The 24,381-nt window shown below is 37.0% G+C and overlaps 2 protein-coding genes across 7 annotated transcripts; both read left to right on the forward strand.

Annotated features, from left to right (window-relative positions):
- Nucleotides 1-24,381, forward strand: LOC120085582 (Prefoldin chaperone subunit family protein). 6 transcript variants are annotated; one of them, XR_005483992.2, is made up of 8 exons: nucleotides 1-356; nucleotides 481-669; nucleotides 2,057-2,086; nucleotides 2,232-2,333; nucleotides 3,009-3,116; nucleotides 3,244-3,298; nucleotides 3,597-3,720; nucleotides 23,905-24,381. XR_005483992.2 is itself a non-coding variant. In XM_039041634.2 (7 exons), the coding sequence occupies exons 2-7, from the start codon at nucleotides 566-568 to the stop codon at nucleotides 3,663-3,665; spliced, it is 468 nt and encodes a 155-aa protein (XP_038897562.1). In that variant the 5' UTR covers nucleotides 1-356; nucleotides 481-565; the 3' UTR covers nucleotides 3,666-3,858. The 6 variants fall into 6 exon arrangements, 1 of the variants encoding a protein (XP_038897562.1); XR_005483993.2 differs by having other exon boundaries at nucleotides 23,915-24,381; XR_005483994.2 differs by lacking the exon at nucleotides 23,905-24,381 and adding an exon at nucleotides 13,933-14,241.
- Nucleotides 19,944-20,309, forward strand: LOC120086637 (uncharacterized). Its single transcript, XM_039043376.1, has one exon. It carries the CDS (start codon nucleotides 19,944-19,946, stop codon nucleotides 20,307-20,309), a length of 366 nt encoding a protein of 121 aa, XP_038899304.1.

The raw sequence follows: 24,381 nt of genomic DNA on the forward strand, positions 1-24,381 counted from the left end.
ATTACAAATGAATAAATGTGGCCCATACTCAAATTTTACGATAAAAATGTACATTTTCCCTGAAATTTACAATTGGAAAAAAAAGTTACAAGTGAACTAAATTAAGATTTCAGCCACTTATATAGTCCAATTTTATTTACAATTATTTGACTCACAAGTAAAAACCCTAGGTGCTTACTCCGCCTCCATTTTCAACACTGGCGTATCGATTCACCATTCTCCCGCGCATAGCTGCCGCTTACCGTTGCCGTTAGCTCCACTCCCATTCCCGCTCACGTCAATGGCTCCGTTGCTCCCACTCGCCGACGCCGCTGCGCTCCATCTCTAACAAAGTCCGTACCAGCACAACTGAATCGGTAAATAGCCCATAAATTGTTGACGGATTGTTGATATTGTTCCCCTCCTAGCAGTTTCATAAATTCTTTTGAAGTTTGACATCAATTTCCCAGATAACGAAAACGTTGACAATTGTGTATGCAGGAGGATAGAAGTTTCGCCACTTTGTTGTTCACAACTATTTTAGAACACCCGCAAGGCTGTCACGATCAGTTGTCATCTATTGAACATGGATGCAGGAATTGATAACTTTCGGAATGAGAAAGTTAAAAGGTTTGAGGAATTTGTTGACCGTCGCTTGAAACCTGATTTGGTGCATGCAATTGCTGAAAGGTATGCATTTGTTTTAGTTTCTCAACTTCGTGCATTTTGAAGGATCCCAATGAAGCATTGTCTATCAAGCGAAATGTATAATATTGTTCATCCGTCTTAATTGATGTGACAATTAATCGATGATGTGTGGCTTAACTTATATCTGTTTTCATTGTCTTCCATAGAATAGTATTAAATATCAGTATTGCCCAAGATTTGATAATTGTTAGATTTTGGTAATTAATTAAAAACTGAAGTTATGTGGAGGTGGTTGGTGTCTATTGTCTAATGATCTTAATCACATGCTTTGAAGGATTGGTAGGAATCTTGGATGACCGTGATAAGCCAATTGGTGACTAAAGCAAGAAAACATGGCTAGTAGATAACTATTTTGTGTCGATACAATTCTTTATTATGTCTGGATGACGAGATAATTCCATCTTGAAAAGGAAGCAGCCTGGTCCTGGAGTTCTTGGAGCTGAAGATCCCTCGATTTCAAACTCCATTTGTCTAAATGTTATTGTGTTACTTGCGATGACAAGTTTCTTAGCACATAGTGCGAATATTCTCCTTTTTTGTCCCACCCTATGTTGTAGTAAGAGGATAATACAGGAGAGGAATGATTTGTGAGGTATTTTGTAAACCGGTTTGGCCTATGTAGTAGTCATAATGTTTGTGAACTTGTGATGGGTATATATGTCATGTGCATTGCTCTGGTTTAATGAGGTATCTTTTTTATTGCCTTGGTGGGAGGGATGAGAGCTCTCAAATTCTCCTTCAATTCAGTTATCATATGGAATTGATTTCTGTGTCCATTCAAAGATGCATTTCTGTTTCTTTCCTTTGGCTTTGAGAGAGATGGGAGCTCTCAGAATTCTCCATTGTCTAGTATTTCTTGGATATCAGTCGTTGGTTTCTATACATCCAGAAGGTTGAATTTTGATCTTATCTTGTGTTTATTTTGTTGGTATATAAGATAACAGGCATCTTGAGAATTCAAGATGTCAATGGAAGAGAAGAGTTTCATATTAATTTTGTGAAAAAAAATCTTTGGTGTCTTTTAACTTATGTGGCTAGCTATTGTTGTTGGATAAAACTAATTTTGTTGATACTAGACCTTCTAGTTCTGTATGTTCTTTAATTAGGGTTTCATGTTATGTTTTTTTGACCTAAAATTGGAGTATTTTTGTGGTTATCTATGGACATTAAGGTGAACTTAGTATTTTGTTGGTTGAACTTTTTTGTTACTTGGTTTTTCGACAATTTTCAAATTTAGTTTTGATGAAATGTAATTTCATTGTTGGGGAGAGGAAATGAAGGAAAAAAATTGTTTGTGAGTATTTGTTGAAAACTTGAAAGGTGTAAAATTCATTTAACTGTTTTTTCTATATTGTTTGTTGTTTGGCAGGGATAAAGTGTTTGAGCAGCAGAAAGTGTTGTATCCTTTTTAATTCATTTGACTCCGCCTCAGATTTATGGCTTTACTTAATTCTTAATTATCCCGTCATACATCTTTCGCTTGTGCTACGTTGCATTCTCAATGGTATTTTTCATTGTGACACTTAACATTTTTATACTATTAGTTCAGACCTTCGTAGGAACATTGAGAATTTGGAGAAAAATAGTATAACTAATCTCAGAATGTTGGTCAATCTTGGCTCTGAAGTCTATGGACAAGGCGATGTGTAAGTTTCTCTTACTGATCTAGATAATGAATCTGGTTGCCTTTTTTTCATTTTCATTTGTTCTAAATTTCTATGCGTGCATCTCGACTAATCTCACGAAACAACTATCCAACCTTATAATATTTGGTTTTCGACTTATCTCACAAAACAACGATCTTGTAATATTTGGTTGTTAGAAAACTGGAAGGATTTCAATATTCTAGGTAGGTGGCCACTATGAAATTTGGATTGTCTCTATGTCATGTTACTTTATCGCTAGCCCCATTGAATATATCATGTCAACCCATGGCTGTGAGATTGGATATCAAGCTACTTGAGTTATTATACTTTTCTTATTTTTCATCTGTCAAAACAATCAAAGGGAAGAAAAGCATAATAACTCCCACTTAATTTTAATTTTTAGGTACTAGGATCCTCCCTCCCCTTTCTTGAACGCACTCAAGCCTAAACAACCACAATATTACCTGCTTACGAGTTGCATTTGTTTCCATTTCCGACATTTATCATCAATTTCTACTCAGAAATTTTTTAGCTCGGTGGTCCATATCCAATCCAATGAATGGTTGGAAGGGCTGGCCTTAGAGCCATGGGCTCAATGATGAGGCTGATTCTCTTACTCCCACTTAATTTACCTTTCTCCTGCAAATTTAGAGCTTATCGTCTCTACTTGTACAGGCCAGATACACGAAGCATATTTGTAGATGTCGGGCTTGGGTTTCATGTCGAGTTCACATGGTCTGAAGCTTTAAAATTTCTCTCTCTCAAAGAAGAGAGGTTAGCCAGGTAAACGTTTTAAGTGCTGCGGTGTTTAGATTAGTGCTTTTACTAATCCTGTAAGTTTAAGGATCTTGTGTTCCTTTAAGGTTTCAAATTTTCGTTTATTGACGAGCCTGCATATGTTTTTGTGCAGACAGATAGAAGAGTACACTCAATTAATTGCATCAATTAAAGCGCAGATCAAGTTGGTATGTATTTCATAATTAACATTTTTCTGTTCTCTTTGTTTCTTAGTTACAAGATTCAATTCGATCATTGTACCTCATCTTTTGTTGATTTTGACTCGCCCACCTAAGTTCAGTGGTGAAAATGGAACTTTCTTCCTTAAAAAAATCCCTGTCGAGTATACAAATATTGACTCTTCTGGGATCCTAAAACTCTAATTTATGTAGCTCTAAAGCTACTTTTTCTATATTGTTCATTTGTAAGACAAGTGGGGTTGGTGAGAGAGGTACAATACGAGTGTTTAACATTTTTTATTGGCAGGTTTGTGAAGGGATTCGTGAATTATTACAACTTCCAGCAGAGAGGACTATCGAAGGACGTGTATTTTGAGTTCCATTCCTGATAGTTCCTGCTTTCCTGGGAATGAAGATGGTCCTGAATCAGAGTATAATCCTTAATTTTTATGCACTTTGTAAACTTGTTCATCTTTTAGAACTTTATGAAAATATAATAGCACCTTACATTTTGTCATTGCATTGATTATTTATGCTTTCTCAAAATCTAGTGTTTCTTCCGTTGGTAATCACTTTGGATAAATTTTTGGTGCCTGTTTACTGATTTGGAAGGACTTTTAGGGTATTGGATTTGCTATGGGTGCAAGAAAAAACTGACAAAACCGGCCCAGTCATTTAAATTTATTGGAACTGCTCTCGGTTCAATGGAAAAACGTCACCCAGAATTCATCAAGGTCCTTTTGTTTTTGGTGGAAATTCAAAATTCCCATGGATGGGCATGCAGAGTAATGTAGAATATTTAGGCATTTTGAGATGTCCATATAGTAGATATCTACTTTTGATTTTGATCGTGTTTTTTGCGACATAGGTTTGTAAGTTGCCTATGTACAGACTCAAATTAAAGGAAGTAAAAACATTGAGGGAAGAAAGAAGCCATAGACATGCAAGGGAAAATTCTATACATTTTGTTATTAATGAACGAGAAGATCGAAGGCCATTAAATAACAAAGTCTGGAAAGGAAAACTCTTGCAACTCTGCACACACTATTACTTCTCAAGGATAATAGAATAAAGAAGTTCTAGAAGGGGAATCTTAGCACAAAATACATGGAAAAGGGTCATTTTAAAATGGGCCTTGGACTTGTACAAGGAAAATACTAGCAAGGAAATTAATAACACATATTAGTGGGCTGCCTTTTAACATCCCTTTGCAACCCTATATATATCAGTTGTTGCAACAATATTGAGCTTTAGAAAACTGGAGGCCGATAAAGGTTTGGTAAGAACATCTACTACTTGCTCCGAGGTAGGGAGATGACAAACACTGACTTGTTTCTTAAAATTAAGATCTTGAATAGAATATATGTTAACGTCAACTTGTTTAGTTTTAGAATGTAATATAGGATAAGCACTAAGATGCACAACATTGAGATTATCACACCATAAAGTAGGAATATCACTAAAAGAACATCCTAGACCATTAAGTAAAGAACGAATCTATACCATTTCAGTTGCAACCAATGCAAGACATCGATATTCAGTTTCTGTACTAGATTTGGAGATAATAGATTGCTTTTTTTATCCCCATGCAATTAGATTATCTCCAAGAAAGACATAGAAATTGAAAGTTGATTTGCGGTTATCGGGGTCAGAGGCCATTTAAAGTTAAATGGGTAGGACATTTAAGGAGTAAATCATGATCGACCACTCCTTTGAGATATAGCAAGATCCTTTTGACTAATTGCCAATGTAAGATAGTGGGAGAATGCATGAATTGACACGCCTTATTCACACAATAAGAGATTTCAAGATGAGTGATAGTAGCATATTGAAGTGCACCAATTATACTTCGATATAAAGAAGTGTCATGAAATAATTTTCTTTGTCGAGCTGACAGAATAGGTCCACTCACTATAAGAGTGGTAATTGGTTTTGCCCCATTCATTTTTGTACGATCTACCATGATATATTTAGATTGAGATAGAAACATACCTCCAGCTCTAGGATAAGAGACCTCAATCCCCCTAAAAAATAGTTAAGAGTTCCCAGATCTTTCAAAGCAAAGTGATTGTGAAGAGTATGAATAACACGTTCAATTTCTATAGAAGAGCTCCCCATAGTAACGATATCATCAACATATATTAGAACATAGCAACAAAACAAAGCATAAATTCTAATAATCAAAGAAGTATCAACTTTAGAAGTATGAAATCCAAGGCTATGAAGACAGGGACTTAGCCTTTCATACCATGTTCGAGGGACCTACTTAACGGCATATAAAACTTTCTTTAGCTCGCAAACTAACGGTGTAGATCCAGATTGTCCAAATCTCGAGGGTTGATCCATAAACACAATTTCAATAAGTAAGCCACGAAGAAAAGCATTATTAACATCAAGTTGACAAATAGTCCTAGAGTTAAGAGAACACATATAGTTATAAGTTTCACTATAGGACTAAAAGTTTCCGTATAATTAATGTCAATAGTTTGATGAAAGCCTTTTGCAACTGAACAAGTCTTATATCAAGCTGTGGTTCCGTTAGAATTATGTTTTATTTTGAACACCCATTTGCACCCAATAATTTTCTTATCACAAGATTTAGGCACTAAGTCTCATGTGTCATTTTTAATGAGAGCACTATATTCTTCTTCCATGGCTCGTTTCCAATGAGGATGTTTTAAAGCTTCTTTTACATCACATGGTTCAATTTGAGTATAATCAACAAGGTAAACTTTGGGCTTGAAAATGTCACTCTTACCTCGAGTCATCATTGGATGAGTGGAGACAATTGGAGCTATCATAAGAACAGAGGCTGCAGAGGGAGTTGGAGGTTGATTAGTGTCCTGTGCAATTGGAGATTGAGTAGTGTCCTGTGAAGAAACTTCAAAAGAATCTGTTTCTAAAGGATACATTAGTAGGATTTAGATTGTCAAGATTCTCAGTAACTGGAATAGTAATATGTCTATCTTCATTATGGTTATGATAAGGTAAAAGAGAGGAAATAGGAGTTATCAATGTAGTATCAGTAGAATGAGATATTTTCTTAGATGTGGTAGCAAAAGGAAAACAAGATTCATAAAAAAGAACATGTTTGGATATAAAGAGATGACCATCAGTATAAGACATTTATAGCCTTTGTGAAAATTACGATAGCCAGTGAATGTCCATGGTTTGGATTGAAAAGAAAGTTTATGAATTATAAGGTCGTAGGCAAGGAAAACATTTATGCCCAAAGGTTTTTAGTGAAGTATAATTAGGTTTAAGACCGAATAGCTTCTCCAAGGGACTTATATTGTGAAGGACAATGGTAGGCAATCTATTAATCAAGTAAACAGTAGTTGTAAAAGCCTCATCTCAGAATGTCAAAAGAAAAGAGGCCCATATGCCATTTTGATTTAGAAAGGGTATAAATGTTTTAAACTCTCCTCTCTCATCGGTTTGCAATCTTAGAATGGAACATTATAAATTTTTCTTTACAAGATTTTTGAGTTTTATGAAGTCAGAAAAGACATCTGATTTGGATTGTAAGAAATAAATCCATGTATAACGACTATGCATATCCATTAAGCTAATATAATACTAAAAACCATTGCGAGCCAAACTATGAGTTAGACCCCACAAATCACACACAACAAAGTTGCAAAGGAGTATTATAAGTAATGGTAGAATGAGGAATAGGAAGGGAATGATGTTTACCCAAAGCACAAGCATCACAAAAACTCAATTTATTTATATTCATAGCAGGTTTTTGAAAGATTGAAGCATATATTTAATCACATAATATGAGGATGGTCTAAGCGCCTATGCCAAACATCCATTTTAACAGTAAAACGATTAGGAAATTCAGACACAACATTCAACACATTTGTTTTGGTAGTACTAGTATTAGTATTAGTAGAATATGTAGAAGACTCATGAAGAGGTGAAATATTGAATTGGTAAGGCCTTGGAGTGTCCCTTAGAGTAGCACATGTCCAGTAACATGATCTTTCACATAACAATATTTGGGATGAAATTCAAAAAACACATGAGCAAATTGAGAGACACTGATCAAATTTTTTGTTATAAAAGGTACATGAAGGACATATTTAAAAATAAGAGATTTATGGGGTTTCGAAGAAGGAAAACAAGCAGAACCATAATGAAGAATAGACAAACTCGAACCATTTGCTACATACACTTGAATTCCTTCTCCATACTCAGATCCAATGAATAGATTATTGAAGTTATTAGTCAAATGATGTGTGGCACCAGAATCAAGAGTACCGATTACTATCGACATTTAGGTCACGAGAGGTCACCGTAGCTGCCATTTGTGGAACTCCAGATGATTGAGCAGAATCAGAAGAATTAAGAAAAGAAAAACCTAGAGGGTGTGGATTATTGGAAGACGGAACATAGCAAAAATAGCATTGTTTGGCTGTGTGCTCAAATTTTGTGCAAATCGGACATTGAGGTTTATTTCTGTTATGCCCCTCCTCTGTTTTGACGACCTCCTCCTCAGTCCCTCTAATTCTGATTACCCTAATGAGAATCACTATTTTGTCTAGAAGAAGAAGATACTTTTTGTTCAGAATTGTGATTGGAAGTCAGATTAACTGATGGTACAAAGCTGTCTGAGCCAACAATTTTACTCTTTATTCGTGCCTCCTGATTATGCAAAGGAGAAGTAATATCTTGAATAGATGAAGATTCAGTATATACAGAAATAACGGAAACCATAGACTCATATTTAGAGCTTAAACTAGAGAGAATATCTAATATATGATCATCTTTAGAAATTGGCTCACCCACAGATGCTAATGCATCAACACATTGCTGAATTTTTAGAAAATACTCTGTAAGCGACGTAGATCCATTTTTTATATTCTAAAGTTATTCTCTCTTGTAAAGTAGATCAAATATCTTTGTTTGATTTACAATTTATCATTTGATTTAAAATGTCCTTAACCATAAAACCAAAAGAGTTACTCTACACACACTCTATGATTGAAGGCCATTAAATAAGAGAGTCTGGGAAGAAAAACTCTTGCAAAAGAGTTACTCTACACACACATTGTATTACTTCTTAGGGATAACAGAATAAAGAAGTTCTAAAAGGGGAATCTCAACACAAAATACATGGAAAAGAACCCTTATAAAATGGATCGTGGGCTTGTACAAGGAAAATAATAACACATAATAGTGGAACGTCTTAACATACAGGACATCCTCTAATTAGGGTTGAGCATGATAATTCGAAAAATTAAGTTGACTAACCAAAATTGACCGAACCAAGTTGCTTGGAGAAGAGGAGGGGCTTAGTCGACATCGGTTTGGCAAAAAATCCAAATCGACATTTTTTCAAAAGAAAAATTAAAGAGTTAACTCGACCAAAAATGACCAACGACCATTTTGTGCACCTCAACAGTCAGGGTTAGTTTGAACCTTTATTGACCATAATCAATTCCGGGTAGTTTAGTAAAAAAAAATGACTCCGATTGACCGTTGCACACCCCTACCTCTAATAACATCCTTACTCTTCACACTTTTCTTTTATATTTTTGTTTTTCGTCAATTTTCTTTGTTTGTAGTTTGAAGATAGTTTAGAATGTTGGATATTTGTTTAATTAGCTTTAAATTTTTTCAAAGGCAGTAGTTTCTATAGTTGTCTCAAATAAAGTCGTCTGTTTGTGGCAACAGAGTATTTTCCTGCAGAATATTTTCCTCATCTAAAAATTTTCGGCTGTAATATTTCGTCCGATATTTTCGTTTATTGAAGCGCGACCTTCCTATTCCAAATGGGGATTTGTTTTCTTTCTTGGGTTCGATTATTTAAAGAGAATTATGTTGTCCAATTAGGTCAGTCGTATTTTTATTTTATTGAGCAAGATGATTTCTGTTCGATGACTGAATTTTTCTACATTGTGTTCTTGCTCGTTGCTCACTATTTTGCTATGCAAGTTCTTTATTCATTGAATGCAACACTTTGAAGTAAATCACGGTCTTAGGGGGAGTCTAAGCCATTGCTGCCAGAGAAGGGATTTTCAATTTTAGGGGGAGCCTAAGACTGAGCTTCGGAGAAGGAGCTCTCCATCTTAGGGGATCCTAAAGTTCATCGTTTGCTGACTAAGGGGAAGATATCTCAGTGAGAGGATTCTCACACATTGTGGAAAGCCGAAGTGTCTAACACCAATATTATCAAACTTAAAGGGAGCCTAAGTACACATGAGAGAGAGTCTCACATTTAGGGGGAGCCTAGGTGGTTAGTGAGTTGAGCTCTACGTAGGTCATTGTAGTGATCGTGTGTTACAGATAAGTACTACGTTATAAACTGCTTAGCTCTTTAATACTTGTGTCTCGGCTAAGGAAGCACGAGATATCTTATCTGTTGCTCATGAAGAAACTTCTAAAGTAAAAATGTCAAGGTTGCAGTTGTTGACATTGAAGTTTAAGAACCTTAGAATGCATGATGAAGAATCCATCATTGAATTCAATGTTTGTCTATTAGACATTACAAATGAGTCATTCGCTCTTGGAGATAAAATTTTAGAAAAAAAACTTGTCCGGAAGGTGCTTAAGTCTCTACCTAAGAGATTTGACAAGAAAGTCACTACATTGAGGAAGTTTAAGACATAACAAAGTTGAGAGTAGATGAATTATTTGGTTCATTGCTCACGTTTGAGATGTCCCTAGATGGAAAAACTGAGAAGAAAAATGAGGGAATTGCTCTTTAAACCTTAGTGAAAGAAGAGTTTGTTGACCTTGATAAAGAGTCAAAAGATTTCCTTGCTGAATCTATATCATTGCTCTTAAAACAATTTAATCATGTTCTAAAGTGTTTCGATAAGATGTTTGGCACATATAGCAACAAGAAGTCTAGAAGCTTTACTCCCCCAAATCAATTCAAATCTCAGAATGGTAAGAAGGAAGCTGACAAGTCAGGTACTTTTGTCTAAGAAAGAAAAGTACTTCAAATGTAGAGAGTGTAGCAGTTATGGTCACGTCTAGGCTGAATGTCCTAATTTTTTGAAGAAAGAATAAAGACTATGTTTTAACTCTGTTTGATGCTGAATCTGAAGACAACAACGACTCAGAGGAAGATGTCAAAGCACTTGTTAGTAACATCCCTTTTGACACCTCTAATACTAAGTGTAAACCCCTGAACTTATTTTACTAGTTAACTAAGTTTAAGTCCTCTTAATTATGTGTTTAAGGTGTGTATTAACATTAATGAAAAATAAACTAAGTATGTTAATTGAATGATGCACCTGAAATATTAAAGGAGGAAAAATTTTCTAAGTGTTACAAGTATATGCATTCAAGATGTAAACACAGCCGACACATAAAGAGTTTGAGAAGTGTAGATATTGGCAAGTCGGAAAAAGGACAAGAAAATATCCTAAATGTGAAATGCTGAGCTCTTAGGTGAAGTAGAAACACGTTATCCTAAATGTGGAATGCTGAGCTCTTAGTTATGAGGCGTCGTGCGGCCAGTTTCGTTGAACTATGTGGCCAAAGGTCCAAGTGGGGGACGTTATGACTAAGTACAACGAAGTGGTATGAAAGAATTATGCGTCCAACCTTGTACGTCAATGTTGAGGCTAAGCTGACAAATGATGCGGCAGAAGATCATGCATTGAAGGTGTTGCTCAAAGGATAAATCGATGAGTAGAAGTATGTGTTGAAAGGAAAGGGCTTAAGTGGCCACAAGGCCGTGCGATGCAGTTAAGCTAAGGAGTTCAACTTAATTAATGGGTAAGCAAGCCAGGTGGCATTCGTGCAGACATCAATGGGAAGATAAGTATGCCATGTGGCATTTAATTAAACAAATTTCTCATGCAAACTTATGTATAAATAGGCTGAACAAAGAAGGAGACTATTTTGTCAAATTTTTTCTAACACCTAAGTGAAAAAATGTTGCTGCCATCTGAAAACTGTGGAAGTAGAAGAATTTCTCAGTAAGTTAAAGGAAAGATTGGAGGAATTCCATTTAACTCAAAAGGAAATAATGCTCAAATTCTAAGATAAGTGAAAGATAAGATGTTTATGAGCAATTTCTTTTAAAGGAGTTTAGCTAAATGAATGTTGGAATTAAAGTTGTAAAATCCAAAGATTTAATCTGAAGTGGTGTTGTGGATGAATATGCAGGCAGCTGCATACGAAGAATAAACAAGCAACTGATCCAGTGATGTAATGCTTTAATGCATACAACATAGTTAGTTCACAACAAAGGCGCTTAGAGTACGTCACATAGTTTCAGGGTTGATACTAGTTAGTTGTCGATGAAGTTGTGTGATGCACCACTGTCGATGAAAACAATCACGTCCCTATCTCCTATAGCCCCCTTGACCTTAATCGTTCGAGGTGAATCGATCCCTGCCAGAGAATTTAGGGACAGCTCCGCTGCCTCTTGCTCACTAGCCTCCACCACCATCGATTCTAATGTAGTTGTCATGGGCATCTGGCCACTCTTGGTTCGTCCTCTGTTTCCTTAATCTCAGCTTCTTCCTCCTCATCGTGGTATAGCAAGATACTCAACTCCCTTTTTTTACAACGGTGCCCCGGTGTATACTTCTCTTCACATCGGTAGCAGAGTCCCTTATCCCTCCAGTTTTGCATCTCACTATCGGACAGCCGCTTGAAAGCTCCGGCCGTGAACGGTTTTTCGTTGATGTCTTTTAAAGTAACAGAGTTGGAAGACGTACCTGACGCGCGGGTCGGGTTGAGAGAGATTGTCCAGGCAGCCGATTGTGTGTTCTGACTTGTGTTGGAACCGGGTTGACCCGTGGTCGAGTTGAGTCCCGAGTTTGAAGAAGCACCTGTTGACTTTGTTGGGTTCGGGTTGCCCCATTTTTTTCTTCGAGCCTCCTCCGTATCTTCTATTATTTGGGCCATCCTCGTTTTTTCCTTCAGCTCAATTAATTTGAACATCCTCATTTCAATTTTAATATCTTCTTTCAACCCATTAACGAACTTGCTTTCTAACGTTTCATCTGAGAGGTCTTTCAACGACCCTGAGAGTTGCTTGAATCGCCGCCGGTATGCTCGCACGCTGTCGTCCTGCTTCAAGGTCAGAAACTGTGCTTTCCGATCTTCCTCTTTGACTAGTAGGAAACGCAGCAGGAGTTGTTCTTTAAATTTGGCCCAGGTGTCCATTGGCGTTCTCTCGTCCTCCCACTGATGCCACTCTAATGCCTCCTCTTCCAAACACAAGATCGCAGCCTCGATTTTGTCATTCTCCGATAACCGATTCACAACAAAATATCTTTCAACTCTATGAAACCACCCCATCGAATCTTCATCTGGTTCTCCTTTGAATATTGGTATTTCTAGCTTTCTCAGTCGCATATCGAACGACACTTCCCTTCTTTCGCCGCCTTCCTCTCTCGTCGGTTGTTTCCCCTTGTCAGTCACTATCCTTTCTGATGACCCTGATTCCCTCTCCTTGGTTGTTTTTTTATTTCTTCGACCAGACTTCCAATGCTCGGATCATTTTCTGCTACATCGTCTCCCCTATTGCTTCGATTTTTGCAGTCATCATGTTCTCCGTAATCTGTTGCATCTCTCCAAACCTCTGATCCATTATGTTTTCCATTCCAACTTGAAGTAAGGTGAGTTGTTCCTCTACAGCTGATATTCTTGTCTCCATTTTCTTCACCATACCCTTTCCCACGAATCGGATGGCTCTGATACCAGATTGATAGAGTCTCAATTATATATTTACTATTTTGGCTCAAATAGCCTAGGAAGGTCGAGACCCCCCTCCTGATTACAAGCTTCACAAGCTCAGTTCCTCAAAATAAAAAGATTGATACCCCCTTGTGCTTCTACCCTCCTATCTTTATAGCAAATAGTCACCCCCCCCCTCTACTAACAAAATTTCCCTTCTACTAACCGAATTTGTTATAGATTCGGTGGTCCCCATTCTAACTAATTTTATTCTCTCCCACATTTACATTTGTGCCCTTCTCCCTAACCTTCTTATTGGCCCTTCTTTCATACTTCCTAAATATGGGAGGTCTATCAGATTCATATTATAAAAAAATGAAGTTATTCATGAATTTAGCATGTGTTATTCAATAAGCCTATGCCATGTTATATAGCATGAAGAGTTTTATCAAGGAATTTTATAAGCATGCTGATTGTTTTACAAAGCACCATCCGATGATAATGAAACTATGAGGAATTCTTTAAATGAATGTATATTCTGTCATGTGCATAAATGTTGTATTAACCCTATTCCAATGTTGGTACCGAAGATATGGTAAGGTACTCAAATTTCAGTTATACTAGGGATCCTTGACATCGAAGGTATGGTATGGTGGTCAGACCCAATCCAACTCTATGTGCATGTATGACTATGTTATCGACGTTGATGAGATCAGGCAAAAGGGCTCTCTCTCAACTAAGGTTATTAGGGATTGAACAAAAGGGCACTCCCACATGTGTAGACAGTAGAATAGTGGAGTTTTTAGATTGATGCCAATACGCTTATTTTAGGGTTTTTACATGATGTATTATCATGATTTTCATTTCTATTTTTAAAACCCTGATTTTCAGTTCTATTATGATTTTATAAATGTTTCCTTGATAAGCATGTTCACATTAATTATGATTTAAAACATGTTTTATTTAAGATAGTCACTCACTGAGCTTTTCAGCTCCCCAGGTGGCAGTCAACGTCCCAACACCTAGTAGTTTTACCAGTCAATCACTTCTCAGACACACAGAGAGTGGAAGTTTAGGTGGCTCATCATGTTTTGTTAATATAATTTTTTTGTTCATGTCATGGGAATAAAGTAGAGCTGTGTTGAATAGAATTTGCAATAAGTTTGGTTTACTTAAATTGTTAAGTATGTTGATGTTGATATTCTGATCTGTAATAATTTGTATGCTTTAAGCTGTTGCTGAGATTATATGTTAAGTTTTAGAGGAATAAAAACTGCAAAATCAGGTTTAACAGGTGCTAAGGATACAGGTTCCCAGGAGTGTGTTAGATAGTAGTTATCATAAGAGGGTTGACAATTGTTTTCACATTTCTTCTCGGATTAAGAGGGTAATCTGGGGAGGGGTGTGATACTAAGTACAATCTATTTACCGAAAATGCTCATAATGTCGTGAGACAAGGATCTACAGATATTTCTTATCATGCACTTTTTCTCAAATGGTAAGACAATAAAAAATCCCTTGATGTTGAAAGTGAGAAATTGAGACGTTAGTTGTTGACAATCACAGACTTATGTCTACTATTGCAGATTTGAAGCATGAACTTTCTCAAGTTAAAGAAGGATTCAGTGTTCAAAACGTCAGAATGTTGTACTGAGTCTCTGGAGAAAATTTTGACTAAAGGAAAAATAGTTGGTGATAACTCTAAGCTTGGTTTTTCTAAAGGTGGAAGTTAGCATAATAATCAGTCAAATTCCAAAGGGAAGCAAAATATTGAGTTTGTTAGAGGTCAAGATCTAGAGTTCTATGGTTTTATCGGTACTTTCTTCAGCAATTCAATATGGAAATACAATCGTTCGTTCAGACCAATATGGATTTGTCACTATTGTCGCAAAGTGGGCCATAAATGTCTTTTATTGCCATTAGTTATTGAAAATTCTTCATAGATCCACTTATCCAATAAGGGCTCCTTACTTCTCTTAGGATTACCTTAAAAGACAAATAAAAATCAAACAAGTTTGGAGAGAGAAGAATGTTCCGAACAAATGTAATGTTGTATTGACATCTCTCAGATTTTTTGCTAAAGGAAATGTCACTTTTGGAGATAGTGTAACGTTGGTTGGAGGGCTTACTACCAAGGTCTGAACATGATCTTTATCAAAGACATATATGTTGTCACAAGCGAAGTCAAAGCTCTTGTCATGACAGGTACGCGTTCTTCTGATAACTGTTATATGTGGAGTTTGACTATTCTTCGCAAGTTTGTCATCTCTCTTGAAAGATGAAGCTAGCCTATGACATGAACACCTCGGGCATGTAAGTATGAAGACTACAAGATGCACTTGCCAAAAATGCTATATCTGGACTCCATTACCTACTTCCATTGGAATTATTTGTGGAGATTGTCAGTCAGGAAAACAAACTCATACTGCGCACAAGTAGGTAGCTCACTTGGGTTTAACCCATATACTGGAACTTCTTCATATGGACTTTATGGGTCCTATGCAATCAGAGAGTCTAGAAGGCAAACGATATGTTTTAGTTGTTGTTGATGACTTCTCACGATACACGTAGGTTCGTTTTCTTTGTGAAAAATTAGATACATTTATTGCTGATGCATTGGAAAAGGAGAGGAAAATAAATATGCAACTTATGTTATGCGTTGATCTCCATGCGTCGATGGTCATGCGTTGGACTAGAAAATATACAATATACGTTTAAGCATGGATATGATGACCATACGTTCCTGCCACAAGTTTTATCGCTTTCTCGCCAAGTATAATAAGAACACAAGTTTCTAGGATGATCCGAGGTCGAACACAGGGACTTGTAACTCAATGTTTGTGAAGTAATGCGTTTGATGCAATGAATAAAAGTCGAGCTCTTTGTGAAAAAAAAAATGCAGGAAGAAGTCGAGATGAGCATGGTATTTTTCGTTTGGTCTTCTCTTTATATCTCACCATTTTTCTGTTTGAAGTGTGAGTTCTTTGACGAGTACTCACCATTAGAGGAGACTTAGTATGACAAGCAAATACAATAATTTTGTAAATAGACGGTTGAGGGAAGAACAAATCCACAACACAACAAAGAGGCCTGTCACAATTAAACTGCCAACAGTTCAAATTCAAAAAGCAATTTGAAAATAAAATACAGTTAGACTTCCTTAAACTCCCAAAAAGCGCAATAAGGCGATTATTTGCATGATTAACTTCACGGGCTTGCACGCTTGATGGGCAGAGATCCTCAGCTGAATGACTCACACTGAGGGATGTCACAAGAGATGGTCGAGCTCTTTGTGAAAAAAATGCAAGAAGAATTTGAGATGAGCATGGTAGGAGAACTATCCTATTTTCTGGGATTTCAAATAAAGCAACTGAATGAGGGAATCTTTATTTTTCAAAGCAAATATGTCAAGAATTTAGTGAATAAATTTGGCCTTGAAAATGCCAATATTAAAAGAACTCATGCTCCAACTCATATGAAAATATCAAAAGACTCTAGTAGAACTCAACTTGATGAGAGTCTATACAGGAACATCATTGGGAGCTTGCTCAATTTAACAGCCAGCAGACCAGATATTGCTTTTGTTGTAGGTGTGTGTGCTCGATATCAATCTTGTCCTAAAAAAGTCATTTGTTTAGTGCAAAAAGGATAATCAAATACATAAATGACACAAGCGAATATGGATTACTGTATACGTTTGATACAAGTAGCTCATTAGTTGACTACTGTGATGCTGATTGGGCAGGAAGCTCAGAGGACAGAAAAAGAGTACTTTTTGAGGTTGTTTCTTCCTGAGCAACAACTTGATTTCATGGTTTAGCAAGAAACAAAACTGTGTTTTCCTGTCAACAGCTGAAGCTGAATACATTGCAGTTGGGAGTAGTTGTACTCAATTGATTTGGATGAAACAAATGCTACAGAAGTATGATGTCCCACAAGGTTTTATGACTCTTTACTTTGACAACATGAGTACGATTAATATATCCAAAAATTCAGTTCAACACAGTCGTACCAAACATATCGACATCAGACATCACTTTATTCTTGACCTTGTGGAAAGTAAGAAGATCATGTTAGAGCATGTCAACACTAAAAATCAACCAGCAAACATGAAGGTGTGAATGTCTCTGAAGAAAATATTTTAAAGTCTGTTGTTGAGACATCTTTTGTGCTTGATGCTATTGATTCACAAAATGCTCATGTGATTCTGGTTGTTGCTAGAACTAGGCCTAGTGAAGAGGCTTAAGCTGTTGAAGAGAATGTGAAAACTCTGGCTGAGTCTTCCCTTTTACCGGATCAAAGACTTGTGATTGATAATTTGTTGACTACTAAGATTTTTGAGAATGTGAAAAATGTTGCTTTATCTGATGTTGCCACTAAGATCAACGATCAAAGTCATGAGAATTCTCCTCGCTTTACTCATTCTGTTGATGAAGATGATGAAGACGATATTACTATTGCAGAGCTTCGATCAAAGAAAACTTTTGTTGATGTTGGTGTCTCCGATGTAGTTAATATTGACGTTGATGCCTCCTCTGAGACATCTGAAAATGAATATGAGAAAACTGATTATGAGGAAGCTTCAGACTAGGGATTCAAGAGCAGCTCGGACAATGACGATACTGATTATGTTCGTGTCACTAAAGCCTTTACTCAAGTTAAAAGAAAATGGTCAATTACTTCCAACGTTCCCTCTGTGCTTTTAGATGGTATTTTCTTCCACTCTGAGAAGGATGTTAGCCTGTGGAAGTACGTTGTTAAGTGCAAAATTGTGGATGAGAAACAATTATGTGGTCGTACTTAAGAGTTTGTTGAGCTTATGGAGTTAATTCATGTTGTTGGCCTTGAACTAACTGTTTTGAGCTTGGGACCCTACTATCCACAACTTGTTTGTAAGGTTATTGTGAATCTTCCCTCTAGTTTTGCAGATTCAGCTAGCCCAGATTACCCAAGGGTGCATATTAGGCGCCATCCATTTGTTTTCCCTGCTGCTTTGATCAATCATGTTGTTCTAACGAATGAGAGGGAAATGAGAAAAATGGGAAGTGTGTGAATTTCATTCTAGAAAACTCCATATAAATACATATCTTGAATCTAAAAATAAATTCCATAATGTTAACAACTAATCCCACTAACTCCACAAAAATCGGAACTTAGACTTGACTACAACTAAAAATAACTTCAACTATTTCCTAGAAACTAGGAATTGACTAGACCAACTCAAAAACTAATTTGCAGTTTTGAGTTACTAACATTCTCCTCCTAACTCAAATACTACAAACACCTAACTTGCTTCTAAGAGCTTGAAAACGACTCACACAAAACTCAGGTTCAACAAGTGATCATCCATCTTGTTGTACCATGCCCTAGGAGCTTGCTTCAATCAATAGAGAGCCTTCTTCAACAAATAAACCTTCTCCTTTTGTATTGGTATGATGAATCCGTCTGGTTGCTCAACATAGATCACTTCTTCTAACACTCCATTTAGGAATGTTGACTTCACATCTAGCTGATACACCTTCCATCCATGCTGGGCTGACACAGCCAGTAGCAACCTGATTGTGTCCATTCTTGCAACTGGTGCAAAAGTCTAAAAAAAAAAAAACCAATTCCCCAGATTTGTGCATACCCTTTTTGATGAAAATGTCCCAACCTCTTGTGCCATAACTCAATGTCATTTACTTGACACTTGAAAGTTATCTGCTCCTTCTCGAGTGGATCCAGGAGAAGCTCTTGTGCTGCATCTTTATTTTGAACAATTCATTCCCATTGGAATCAGAAATGAAGCACTTTCCTTTTTCAAACAACACTTTGAATCCCTTCTCTACTAATTGACCAATACTTAACAAGTTTTGATCAATTTCAGGGACAAACAACACTTCAGTAATCAACTTGGTTCCAACACTGCTCTCTATTGACACTGTGCCCTTCCCTTTTACTTCTAGATGCTCACTGTTTCCCATATTCACCCTTGACTTGAATGACTTGTCAAGGTCCTTGAACAACTCTTTGTCACTTGTCATGTGATTGGTACACCCACTATCAACAGACCAACCATCACATTGAGTGACTGATGAGAAACAAGTAGCCACAAAGAGTTGATCTTCTTCTTGTTGTACTACAACATGTGCTCCTCCTTGTTGTTGAGTTTTTGCTTCCTTACAGAATCGTTCAATGTGCCCCAATAAATGACATCTTCTACACTTCACATCTGGCCTTCTCCAGCATCTGAAATGTGGATGATTCTGCTTCCCATAGTGCTTGCATGTACTACCAGCATCCTTTGCAGCAAAATCTGAGCTACTGCTGCCACTTTGTTAGTAACTCAAAACTGCAAATTAGTTTTTGAGTTGGACTAGTCAATTCCTAGTTTTTAGGAAATAATTGAAGTTATTTTAGTTGTAGTCAAGTATAAGTTCCTATTCTTGTGGAGTTAGTGAGATTAGTTGCTAATATTGTGGAATCTATTTTTAGATTCAAGATATGTATTTATATGGAGTTTTCTAGAATGAAATTCACACACTTCCCATTTTTCTCATTTCCCTCTCATTAGTTATAACAACAGTGGTGTCAGAACCCTCAATTCATAAGGGATCTGTGAGTGAGAATCAATGAAATATCTCCGAGAGAAACTGAGTGATATACCTGTGAGAGTTGTTAGAGATGGACTTAGGATCAAACAGTCTTTCTTCATTGGCTCCATCTGTGTTTGATGGTGAAAACTACCAGGCATGGGCTATCAGAATGCAAGCCTACATGGAGGGTTGTGATTATTGGGAAGCAATTGAGCAAAGACTATGAGATTGCTCCATTTTATGATAACCCAACAATACATCAGATCAAGACTGACAAGGAGAGGGTCACCAGGAAGGCAAAAGCTCGAGTTTGCCTATATGCAGTTGTGTCTCTTGCCATATTCAACAGAATTATGGCCTTGAAGTCGGAAAAGGAGATCTGAGAGTTCCTCAAAAGTGAGTATGAAGGTGATGAGAAGATTAAAGGCATGAAAGTGTTGAACTTGGTGCGAGAATTCGAGAGAATGCAAATGAAGGATTTTGAGTCCATTAAAGAGTACTCAGATAAATTGATTAGGATTGCTAACAAGGCAAGAGCATTAGAAACCAATTTATCTGACAATAGATTGGTTCAGAAGATTCTAGTTTCAGTACCTGAGAGATATGAAGCAACCATTGCTTCCTTAGAAAATACTAAAGACCTCTCAAAACTCAAGGTGATAGAAGTGGTTAGTGCTTTGCAAGCACAAGAGCAGAGGAGGTTAATGAGACAAGAAGGAAGCATTAAGGAGGCATTGAAAGCTAGACTGCAGCAGGGAGAAGGTGGAAGAGAGAAGAAGGGAAGTGTGTTCTAACTAATGAGAGGGAAATGAGAAAAATGGGAAGTGTGTGAATTTCATTCTAGAAAACTCCATATAAATACATATCTTCGATCTAAAAATAGATTCCACAATGTTAGCAACTAATCCCACTAACTCCACAAAAATAGGAACTTAGACTTGACTACAATTAAAAATAATTTCAATTATTTCCTAGAAACTAGGAATTGACTAGACCAACTCAAAAACTAATTTGCAGTTTTGAGTTACTAACATTCTCCTCCTAACTCAAATACTGCAAACACCTAACTTGCTCCTAAGAGCTTGAAAACGACTCACACAAAATCCAGGTTCAGCAAGTGATCATCCATCTTGTTGTACATGACCTAGGAGCTTGCTTCAACCCATAGAGAGCCTTTTTCAACAAATAAACCTTCTGCTCTTTTCTTGGTATGATGAATCCGTTTGGTTGCTCAACATAGATCTCTTCTTCTAACACTCCATTTAGGAATGTTGACTTCATATCTAGCTGATACACCTTCCATCCATGCTGGGCTGACACAGCCAGCAACAACCTGATTGTATCCATTCTTGCAACTGGTGTAAAAGTCTCAGAAAAATCAATTCCTCAGACTTGTGCATACCCTTTTTGATGAAAATGCCCCAACCTCTTGTGCCATAACTTAGTGTCATTTACTTGACACTTGAAAGCTATATGTTCCTTCTCGAGTGGATCCAACAAGAAGCTCTTGTGCTGCATCTTTATTTTGAACAACTCATTCCCATTGGAATCAGAAATGAGGCATTTTCCTTCTTTAAACAACACTTTGAATCCATTCTCTAATAATTGAACAACGCTTAACAAGTTTTGATCAATTTCAGGGACAAACAACACTTTAGTAATCAACTTGGTTCTAGCACAACTCTCTATTGACACTGTGCCCTTCCCCTTTACTTTTAGAGACTCATCGTTTCCTATCTTCACCCTTGACTTGAATGACTTGTCAAGGTCTTTGAACAACTCTTTGTCATTTGTCATGTGATTGGTACACCCACTATCAACCAACCTACCATCACATTGAGTGACTGATGAGAAACAAGTAGCCACAAAGAGTTGATCTTCTTCTTGCTATACTACAACATGTGTTCCTCCTTGCTGTTGAGTTTTTGCTTCCTTACAAAATCGTTCAATGTGCCCCAATAAATGACATCTTCCACACTTCACATCTGGCTTTCTCCAGCATATGAAATTTGGATGATTTTGCTTCCCACAGTGCTTGCATGTACTACCAGCATCTTTTGCAGCAGACTCTGAGCTACTGCTGCCACTTCCCTTTTTCTCTCTTCCACCTTCTCCCTGCTACACTCTAGCTTTCAATGCCCCCTCAATGCTTCCTTCTTGTCTCATCAACCTCCTCTGCTCTTGTGCTTGCAAAGCACTAACCACTTCTATCACCTTGAGTTTTGAGAGGTCGTATTTTCTAATGAAGCTTCATATCTCTCAGGTACTGAAACTAGAATCTTCTGAACCAATCTATTGTCAGATAAACTGGGTCCTAATACTCTTGCCTTGTTAGCAATCCTAATCAACTTATCTGAGTACTCTTTAATGGACTCAGAATCTTTCATTTGCATTCTCTCGAATTCTCGCATCAAGTTCAACACTTTCATGCCTTTAATCCTCTCATCACCTTCATACGCACTCTCGAGGAACTCTCAGATCTTCTTTGCCAATTTCAAGGCCATAATTCTGTTGAATATGGCGGGAGACACAATTGCATATTGGCAAGCTTAAGCTTTTGCCTTCCTGGTGACTCTCTCCTTGTGAGTCTTGATCTGATGTATTGTTGGGTTATCAGGAAGTGGAGCAATCTCATAGTCTTGTTCAATTGCTTTCCAATAATCACAACCCTCCATGTAGGCTTGCACTCTGATAGCCCATGCCTGGTAGTTTTCACCATCAAACACAGGTGGAGCCAATGAAGAAAGATTGTTTGATCCTAATTCCATCTCTAACAACTCTCATAGGTGTATCACTTAGTTTCTCTCGGAGATATTTCATTGATTCTCGCTCACAAATCCCTTAAGAATTGAGGGCTCTGATACCACTGTTGTTCTAACCAATGAGAGAGAAATGAGAAAAATGGGAAGTGTGTGAATTTCATTCTAGAAAACTCCATATAAATTCATATCTTGAATCTAAAAATAGATTCCACAATGTTAGCAACTAATCCCACTAACTCCACAAGAATAGGAACTTATACTTGACTACAACTAAAAATAACTTCAACTATTTCCTAGAAACTAGGAATTGACTAGACCAACTCAAAAACTAATTTGCAGTTTGAGTTACTAACAAATAATTTTTCACATCGCAATATGCTTGAGAATGTGAGGGAACAACGTCCTTCCTTTAGAGATTTAGTGTTTGAATTGACTGAAGGAGCCCGTTCTACATGGCCACGAAGGAGTCAATTGTCTACAACTATTTCGAGTGTTAAATATGCCCTTCTACACAAGATCTACATTTATAATTGGGCCCATCTTCTCACAAATCAGGCTTATCCATTGCTCTTACCACTTTTCTTTATCAGATAGGGCTTCAAGCACAATTCAATTATGGTGTGTTTGTGCTAAACCAAATTAAAAGGGTATATTGGGTCCCCAACTTTTAAATTGCCTATTTGTTTTCCTCGCCTCATCTGCGGTATTTTGCTGTCCCAAAAGCCCGATCTTCTCTCCCTGACAAAACCTGTTGAATCCTCTCCAAGTCTCTTTTCCATCAACCCAAAGCTTCTGCAGGGACACCATATTCCTGACCTGGACATTACCACCACGACTCATCATCTTCATGGTCTAAGCAGAGCTTTTTTTGAGTTTTCTTTTGGTAGTTGTATCCTTCACCTGCTATCAAATGAATCTCGTGACCTTGCGTCCATGGTGTAGAGACTTCAAGAGAGGAAAAATGAAATGATTAGGTAATACAGATTATGTGGTCTGTCTTGTCTAGGGATGGAGGAGCTTTCTCGTCTCAATCGAGGAGTTGGTTTTTTTAATTGCTAGAAAGGGGGGTGTTGGTTCTGCTTCTGGGTTTGCTATTTGATACTTTATTAAATCTGTGCTTGTGTTTGAGTTAGTGTTGTTTGGTTTATGGTTTGGTTTGTTTTGGAAGACCTTGATGGTTGGACTTGTTTTGTCCTATTACTGATGTTATTGTTTTTGTCAAACCTTTATTTCAAACATTTTTACTTTGACGATGAATGGTTGCTTGCTTTTGTATGTATATGTACATATATATATATATATATATAAATTATTAGCCAAATGGGGAGTTTGTTGGAGATTTATTAGTTGGCTTTATAATTTTTCTAGGGCAGTGGTTTCTGCAGTTGTCTCCTATAAAGTCGTAACATCTGTTTGTGACAATAGATTATTTTCCTGCAAAATATTTTCCTTATTTGAAAATATCGGTTGTGATATTTTGTCTGATATTTTCCTTTATTGAGTTATGTTGTCCATTTAGGCTAGTTGTATTTTTATTTTATTGAGCAAGACGATTTCTGTTTGACAATCAAATTGTTCTACATTGTGTTCTTGCTCGTTGCTCACTACTCCTTTGTGTACTTTGAAGTAAATCACAGTCTTAGGGGGAACTTAACCCATTGCTGCCAATGAAGGGGTTCTCAGTTTTAGGGGGAGCCTAAGACTCAGCTTCGGAGAAGGAGTTCTCCATCTTAGGGGATCCCAAGATTCATCCGTGAAGGGAGTTCGTTAAGGGGAAGATATCTTAGTGAGAGGAGTCTCACACTATCGGAAGTTGAAGTATCTAACACTAATATTATCAAACTTATGGGGAGGCAAGTACACTTGAGAGAGAGTCTCACATTTAGGGAGAGCCTAGGTGGTTAGTGAGTTGAGCTTCATGTGAGTCACAGTAGTGATCATGTATTATAGATAAGTACTATGTTGTAAGTTGCTTAACTCTTTAATATTAGTGAATTATTTTTCTTTGGGCACACTGCCCCCAAACGTAGGTGGATTATTACCAAACTAGGTTACCAACTTATGTGTGCCTTTACTTGTTTACTTGTTAGTATTTTTGTTGTTA

The sequence above is a fragment of the Benincasa hispida genome, chromosome 9 (genome assembly GCF_027475165.1).
Source record: "Benincasa hispida cultivar pf3 chromosome 9, pf3_genome.v1.1, whole genome shotgun sequence".
In the NCBI taxonomy this organism is placed as follows: Eukaryota; Viridiplantae; Streptophyta; class Magnoliopsida; order Cucurbitales; family Cucurbitaceae; genus Benincasa; species Benincasa hispida.